General features: G+C 41.2%; 1 protein-coding gene across 3 annotated transcripts; it reads left to right on the plus strand.

Moving 5' to 3' along the window:
* Positions 1–6,290: 6,290 nt before the first annotated feature.
* On the plus strand, positions 6,291–8,530 carry LOC114144457 (stonustoxin subunit alpha-like). 3 transcript variants are annotated; one of them, XM_028017325.1, is made up of 3 exons: positions 6,291–6,710; positions 7,168–7,310; positions 7,751–8,530. In XM_028017325.1, exons 2-3 carry the CDS (start codon positions 7,268–7,270, stop codon positions 8,317–8,319), a joined length of 612 nt encoding a protein of 203 aa, XP_027873126.1. In that variant the 5' UTR covers positions 6,291–6,710; positions 7,168–7,267; the 3' UTR covers positions 8,320–8,530. The 3 variants fall into 3 exon arrangements, with proteins under 3 accessions (XP_027873126.1, XP_027873127.1, XP_027873125.1); XM_028017326.1 differs by having other exon boundaries at positions 6,292–6,601; XM_028017324.1 differs by having other exon boundaries at positions 6,292–7,310.
* The last annotated feature ends 115 nt before the right edge of the window (positions 8,531–8,645 follow it).

Below are 8,645 nucleotides of genomic sequence, written 5' to 3' on the forward strand. Positions count from 1 at the left end.
GTCTGATTTCTGTACCAGTTTGGGTCTTATTGACTTATGGAGAGACAAACATATTAATGGAAAACATTTCTCTTGGTTTAAATCAGATGCTTCAAGCAGATCTAGAATAGATTTTTGGTTAGGAACAGATGATATTCTCACACTAACATCAGACTGTAATATGTCTCCAACTCCTCTCACAGATCACTGCAGCATTAATTTATTAATTACTCCTCTTCCTGACAGTTTGAGACAGGGAGGGTTTTGGAAATTCAATGCAAATCTCTTAAACTATGAATTATATTGCAGGGAAATCAAAAAACTAGTGAAAAAGATTCTGTTAGACAATTCAATAATAACCTACACTAAAAAATGGGAATACCTAAAATACACCGCCTGGCCAAAAAAAAAGTCGCCACCAAAAAATGGTCACACGCTCTAATATTTTGTTGGACCGCCTTTAGCTGTGATTACAGCCTGCATTCGCTGTGGCATTGTTTCAATAAGCTTCTGCAGTGTCACAAGATTTATTTCCATCCAGTGTTGCATTAATCTTTCACCAAGATCTTGTATTGATGATGGGAGAGTCTGACCACTGCACAAAGCCTTCTCCAGCACATCCCAAAGATTCTCAATGGGGTTAAGGTCTGGACTCTGTGGTGGCCAATCCATGTGTGAAAAAGATGTCTCATGCTCCCTGAACCACTCTTTCACAATGTGAGCCCGATGAATCCTGGCATTGTCATCTTGGAATATGCCCGTTCCATTTGGGAAGACAAAATCCATTGATGGAATAACCTGGTCATTCAGTATATTCAGGTAATCAGCTGACCTCATTCTTTGGGCCACAATGTTGCTGAACCTAGACCTGACCAACTGCAGCAACCCCAGATCATAGCACTGCCCCCACAGGCTTGTACAGTAGGCACTAGGCATGATGGGTGCATCACTTCACCTGCCTCTCTTCTTACCCTGATGCACCCATCACTCTGGAACAGGGTAAATCTGGACTCATCAGACCACATGACCCTCTTCCACTCCTCCAGAGTCCAATCTTTATGCTCCCTAGCAAACTGAAGCCTTTTTTTCTGGTTAGCCTTACTGATTAGAGGTTTTCTTACGGCTACACAGCTGTTCAATCCCAACCCCTTGAGTTCCCTTCGCATTGTGCGTGTGGAAATGCTTTTGCGTTCACAATTAAACATACTCCTGAGTTCTGCTGTTGTTTTTCTTCGGTTTGATTTGACCAAACGTTTAAGTAATCGCCGATCACAATCATTCAGGATTTTTTTCCGACCACATTTCTTCCTGGAAGACGATGGTTCCCCACCATCCTTCCAGTTTTTAATGATGCGTTGGACAGTTCTTAACCCAGTTCTAGTAGTTTCTGCAATCTCCTTAGATGTTTTCTCTGCTTGATGCATGCCAATGATTTGACCCTTCTTAAACAGACTAACATCTTTTCCACGACCACAGGAAGTGTCTTTTGCCATGGTTGTTTAAGAAATGAGGAGTTACTCATTGCATCAGCTGGGGTTAAATAACTTGTTGCCAGCTGAAAGATAATCGCCTATGCAGAACTTATCCAATAGGAGGCTTGTACCTATTTGCTTAGTTAAATCCAGGTGGCGACTTGTTTTTTTTTGGCCAGGCAGTGTATGAGATACGGGCTTATTCTATCTCATTCAGCAAAAACCTAAAAAGAAACAATGGCCTGGAAGAAGTAAGGTTAGTTAAAGAGTTAAACCTACTATGTGTTTGTCGTGGAAATAATACTATTTCCAATCACTGTTCAGGTGAAATCACTCAATCAGGTTTATTCATATATTGAGCAGAATACAGAGAGTTTGTAGGACAATCAGTAATGAAGCAGGTCTGGATGAAAAGCTGTCAGGCAGAGAAACACATGAGTTTTATACCAAAGATAAAGAATTAACAACAAAGGAGACAGTCTGGTTCTGATGCAGCTGCAGAAAACAACTTCCAACCTTCTACATGGAACCAAATAGTTATTTTGGTGAAAGTTCACAATCATTCATATAACATGACTAGCTGATGTGACATTAATGTAATTTTTCCATCACATGTTAAACAAATGTTGACTGATGCTGACAAAAATAACCTCGTGACCTACAAGCTAAATTAGACTCAATCTACGAAAGAAAAGAGCTTTTGTCAGATCCAGAGCTGCGTGGATTCAGGAAGGGAAAAAACAGTTCATACTTCTGCAGGCTGGAAAAGAGGAGGCAAGTTAAAAAGCACATTCAATCCCTTATTATTAACAACAATGAATGTACCGACCAAATTCTAATGGCAAAAGAAATGAGCAACTTTTACCAAAACCTTTATTGCTCTTCTTTTTCAACCCCACACTGCGACCTTCTGCTAGACCAAGTCAGAGACTTTGTCCCTCAAATCTCTGATGATTTCAAGGAAAACTGCGACAAAGATATTAATATGGAAGAACTAGACAGCGCCACCATGTGCTTGAAGCTGGATAAATCTCCTGGCTCTGATGGCCTTACTGCCAGTTTCTATAGAAACGTCTGGGATGTTCTCAGAGAATTTATGTTCCAGGTTTTTAAAGAGATCTTGTGTGATAATTCACTTCCACACACCATGAAACAGGAAGTCATCACCCTGAAACCCAAACAGGAAGAGACAACAAGGTTCTCCACAATTACCGTCCGATCACCTTCTACACTGTGATTATAAACTACTGACGTATATCTATACAAATAGATCAAAGACTGGCCTTAAAGACGTTATTTCTGAAACACAGACAGGTTTTATGTCCAGAAGATCTATACATGATGACATCAGGCTGGTGCAGGATTTACTCCAGTACAGTGACCTGACTGAGGATAAAGGCTTCATCCTTTTCCTAGATTTCTACAAAGCCTTTGATATGTTGGAACATCAGTTTCTTTTCAAAGTTTTACACAAGTTTGGATTTGGACCAAACTTCTGCAGAATACTAAAAAGCTTTTATAACAAGTTCAGCTGCTCTGCCACACGGTGCGTCTCCACGGTTCTCCATTAACAGTGAAACAGAGATGCAATATTTCAGCCCTGTTGAAATATTGCATCTTGGCATCCTCTTCATCTTGGCCGTTGAAGTGAAGAGTATTTTCATAAAAAACTGATCATCATAAAAGATGACCAAATTATAATCAGTCAACTAGCTGATGACACCACAGTTTTTTTGAAGAGTCTAGACCAAACCCCTAAAGTACTTGAGTTAATTAATACTTTCTCCAAAGCATCAGGATTGACCTTTAACCTGCAGAAATGTGAACTGATGGAGATTCATGGCTCTGATCTGATGGAAGCTTATAGTATCCCATTAAATCCTCAGTTAAATATCTGGGAATTTTAATGACTAAAGATGCTAAACGCAGTGAAACTGTTAACATAGAGAATAAAATACAGAATTGCAAATCTCAGTTAAATAGAAGCTCCAAAGAGATCTGAGCCTGTTTGGGAGAACCTGTTGAACCAAACCTAACAAATACATTAAAGATATAAATCAGCTGAACTTTAATTTCATCTGGAAAAATCGAGTCCACAACTTAAAGAAAGCAAATCTGGTTAAAGACTTTAAAGATGGAGGTTTACAAGCTGTTGACTTTGAGTGTTTAAATGTGGTCTTAAAGGTAAACTGGTTGAAATCTTTTCTAATGAATAGAAATAGTTTCTGGTTTTGTCTCCCCAAAGGTTTGTTTAAAAATTGGATGCATAGATTTTGTTCTTAGATGTGACTTTAATGTCGACAGACTTCCTGTTAAGATATCTGCCTTTACAAGCAGGTAAAGGCAGATCAGTGTTCATAAACTTCTGAACATGAACAACTTCACTCCTCACCAAACTCCACCTGGAACAACAGATCTGTGTTACACAGGAATCAGTCTCTGTGTTTGGATCACTGGATGGAAAAAGGTATTTGGTCCAGAAGACATTTTCTTAATGACGATAGAGATTGGTTGTCTTATGACGAATTTTGCTTATTGTATAATCTGGACTGCTCAGGCACTCAGTTTAACACAGTAATGACCTCTGACCCCTGGGCAGTCAAATATCTGGTTAAAATATAAACAATCAATCAGCTAATCTTCAGTTACTTCAACTGTTTGGATTTGACCTTTTGGACAAAAGTAATTCTAACAAACGGAGGCGTCAGCATCTCACTAACTTTATATTTCCTGTCCGACCAAATAAAACTCCATTTTAAATTAGTTTTCTGATTCAGAGGTTAATAAGTGGAGAACCGCTGACCTTAAATCTCCTCTAAGTCCTAAAGCTAAAGAAGTTCATTTTAAAATTCTCAATAACTTTTTTCCATCCAGGGAATTATTAAGACAAAGATTCAACTTTGATACCAACAGCTGGACCTTTTGTGACAACGACTGAAACAACAGATCGTCTCTTTTTCTATTGTGTGCAAACTGGAACATTTTGGAGGAACTTTCAGGACTGGATCTCATCCAAACTTTCCTCCATCATCCCTTAAAAACAGAGGATCTAATATTTGGAAAAACCCACAGAGACAGAAGAACCTCATTCTTCACAACCTGCTGATCCTCACCAGATTCTTCATCCACTGCTGTAAATGGGAAATAGAAATCCTGACTTTTCAGCTTTTAAAAACCTTTTAATGGACAAAAATCACTTCAGAAGCTAAAACTGATGAAAAACCAGCAGGAATAAATACAACTGTTAGACGCCTGTAATGGTGTGAATTTATTAGAAAACTAAAGCCCCTTTGTCTCTGCTTGTTTTTGTCGTTATGCTATCCCTCTGTTTGATGTCTGATAAATTTTATTTATTTATAATTTTATTTTACCTGTTTACATTTTTTTTATTATTGTCTTATAATTGCATGTGTGCTTTAAGCCTGTGAGACTTGTTTTCTTCATGTATGAACACGCCACGTGATATTGTACACTTGTTCAAAATGTTTAATAAAAAATACAAAAATCTTGAGATTGTGAAAGAACCAGAAGGAAATCTTTAATTAAAAGAACGCTCTTGGAAAGCAGAATGAAAATATGTGCAATGATGGAAGAATAATAAAATAAGATGAATTTAAAAAGTGAGGCCCGGTTTCCTGGCGGTGGGGCAGGACGTGGCCCTGGGGTCCACCTGGGTCAGACTTTGGCCGTTTTGCTGTGACTGTAGAATCGTGGGATGTTCGTTCAAACACTTTTGCCTTCGTGACAAAAGAAAACTTTGGCTTAATTAGTGAGACTGAAGCTTGTTTTCCAGTCTGCAGGCTCAGAGTCCAGAGTTATGAAGTGAAACTCTCTCTCTCTGAGATGGAGGATGAAAAAACATTTCCTTTCATCTTTCCTTCACGGAGTCTTTGCTCCTTTTCTCTGCTTCATTTCTTAATAAAATAATCATCAAAATGCATTTTGATTTTGTTCTTGACTGCGTTTCATCATAGGTAGATTTAACAGCGTCAAAAGAAATGAAGATAAAGATATGAGGACAAACATCAGATTCTTTGTGTCCATTTGAACTGAGGCGTTTAATCAATAAACATTCAATTATCCAAATGGTTATTGATTTGTAATAATAAAACATAAACAATAAATGTTTTTCTTTGCATTGTGAAATAGTTTTTAGAACACACCAAGTTTGTTAATTAGTCTAAACTAAATTTAGAGCTAATCTGGCCAACATGCTGACCTTTGACCTGGACTGACTCGTCACTGTTGATCACTTTATTTTTATTTAATGCTTTATTCTTACATATTTCTGGTGCCGTCGTGACGTAGTTATGGGAATTTAGAGGTCGTGTTTATTACTGGGTGAAACCTTTTTATTGGCCGTCTCCCGTGACAACGCCCCTCCTCTACGTCAGCTTCTGATTGGTTGATCAGTTCTTCTTGATGGCTCCTTCTGCAGAAGCAGGATGTTGGTCCGATTCGCTCCAACCAGTCCTCAGGGTTTGGTCGGGTTAAAATTTCATCTGTTTATTATTCATGAAAACTTCCGGGTTTGATCAGCTCCGTGGGAATTTGCTCCTTAAGTTTCCCTTTGCATCCAAGCCCGATCCAGCATCGGCCTGACCTCATCACCAGAACCGGCTGGCAGGTTCAAAGGGACCGCCTGGATGTCTGACCCAGAGGTCTGTCCGTCCTGCAGACCCGCCGCATCTGTCCAGAACCCGCTTTACTGCCCTAGATTACACAGACAGGAATTTTAACTTTTATTTCACACGATAGAATAGAATAGAATAGAATTCAACTTTATTGTCATTGCACTGTCACAAGTACAAGCAACGAGATGTAGTAGCAACGATCACATAATGCAGACATTAAATCCACGTCTGGACCCTGACCGCTCTGGTAGCAACAATAAAAACAAACAATAAAAGGATTATTAACTAACTCGCTTAACTAACTTGTATATCTCTCAGAAACCAATTTCAGATTTCTGGAATGCGAGCGTGGTGAGGCCGATTTTATGTTAAAACGCCCTGCCATAATGTCTGACGTCGCTCCGGAGGAAACTCCTCCCACACCGGCTTGCCGTCACTAAACAAACGGACCCTCCCGGAACCAGGTTCCTGGTTCTGCTGCGACCGGAAGCTCAGAAAACCGGAGACACTGGGCAGGTAAGACCGACACCAGGTGGACACTTCCTGTCTCCGCTGGAGGACATAAAACAAATATCATTGTTTTATGATATTTTTAGCTTCCAACTTCCTTAAACACGCAGCATCGGTGAGATCAGGTTTTAAACGGCATATTTATGGTTTCATAAATATCTGTTATTTATTAACCAAGTGCTTTAAAGATGATCCAAGAAATAATCAGACCATTTTCCTTTCATTTGTTTAAAAATGTAAACAAAGTATTTTTTCCAAATGAAAGATTTGTGAACAAACCGTAAATCTAAGCTTGAGTCGGTGACGTCACTCAATTCTCTTCTTTAATAAAGTAAATTACACAAGTCAAATGTAGAAGTGCATAAATAAACAGTATGAAAGTTTGTCTGAATGTCGGAATCTGTCGGTATTCAATATTTTAATTATATAAAATATAGTTTCTAAAAAGTAAAAAGTAAACTTCAAGTTTCATTTAAATGAAACTTTAATCCTGAGCTTTCTGGAGGTGTATGTACACTTATGACCCTGAATGGATCCTGATTTAACTTCCTGTTTCCTGTGGTGGGTTGGAGGTTTAACTGCGTGTCCCCAGGTGTCCTCCAGAGTTCTGCCTGCAGGTCCAGACCAGCTGAGTGCTTTCAGTGGGTGTTTGTGTCCCCTCAGGGTGGAGACATGTCCTCAGACCAGGAGCAGCCGCTCACTGCACTGATCCCAGGTAAGACCGCTGTCTAGCTGCTCTGTGATTGGCTCCGACTCACCTGTAGGCCCCGCCCCCATCGTATTTTGCTCAAACTTGACGAACCCTCACAGTGCGTTACTGGTTGACCTTCCGCTAATGTGCTAACAGTGGAGCTAGCTTCTTGTTTAGCGCTTAGCTTCCCTGAATTAATTTATCCAGATAAATTCTGAATCGCTGATTTTCTTGGCTGTTTTGTAAACTTTCAGTTGGACAAAGTTCAACATCTGTGTTGAAGTTTTGGTTATGATCTATTAAAAAGAGTTTAGACGTTTATGCACATGCTCTTATTTTGAAGTGTATTTAAGCAGGAGTTCTATTTCCTCTAGTCATTTTTTCTAAAGAAACTTTATTGAGAGTTATTAACTAAACAAATACACATAAAAAACATATTAACTCTGATGTCTCATGTTCTAAAGCGGACCCGTTGGACTCGTCGGACCCGTTGGACCCGTCGGATCTCGTCCTGGACCCAGACACTACCAACAGCTGGCTCCTCGTGTCTCCGGACCTGCGCAGGGTGACGGTTTCGGATCGGTACCAGAACTACCCGCAGAACCCGCAGCGGTTCAACGCGGAGCTGCAGGTTCTGAGCCGGGCGGCGCTGACGGGTCGCCATGGCTTCGATGTGGAGTGGATGAGCGCCGACAACCGGGCCGCCGTCGGCGTCGCTCTGGCGTACGGAAGCGTTCCCAGGAAGGGGGCGGGCAGGGCCGCGTTCGGGCGGAACCGGGCGTCCTGGTTCTTCGCAGCAGAGGGAGATGTTCTGACTGCGTGGCACGGCGGGGAGAAGTGGACCTATGACGTTCCTGATGACGGCTATGAGCGGGTCCGGGTCCGTTTGGACCACGGTGGGGGGGTTCTGTCCTTTTTCCTGCTGACTGAAACAGGGCCGAGTCACGTTCACACCTTCAGAACCGAGTTCACCGAGGCGCTCTATCCGGGTTTCTGCGCTCGCTCCACCGCCAGCTACGCTGGGTTCTGCTGAGGCCCACCGGGCCAGAACCAGAACCTCCATGGGGTTCAGAGGAACCACCTCAAACTGGGCCAGAACCCCTGAGTGAGCAGAAACCAAGTCTTGTTCCAATTAGGACCGGACCGGTTCGGTTCTGAACAATGACCCGAGTTAAGGCGGATCCAGATAAGCCCTGAAACCGTCAACATCAGAACCCGGCCTTGTTGCTGTTTGTTTCCGGATGGGGGCGGGGCTTATTTTCATCTAAATTACCGGTTTATTTAATGATTGCCATAAGCAGTTATAATAATTCTGAATTATTACGGACCTCTGGTTCCCAGTGGGAAGATCCAGGACAC

This window comes from Xiphophorus couchianus, chromosome 5 (genome assembly GCF_001444195.1).
Source record: "Xiphophorus couchianus chromosome 5, X_couchianus-1.0, whole genome shotgun sequence".
Lineage (NCBI taxonomy): Eukaryota > Metazoa > Chordata > Actinopteri > Cyprinodontiformes > Poeciliidae > Xiphophorus > Xiphophorus couchianus.

Bases quoted from the DNA above. Each gene is read 5' to 3' on its own strand.
- LOC114144457 (XM_028017325.1), top strand. From the start codon at position 7,268: ATGTCCTCAGACCAGGAGCAGCCGCTCACTGCACTGATCCCAG. The intron at 7,311-7,750 runs GTAAGACCGCTG...CATGTTCTAAAG, and splicing joins GCTCACTGCACTGATCCCAG to CGGACCCGTTGGACTCGTCG.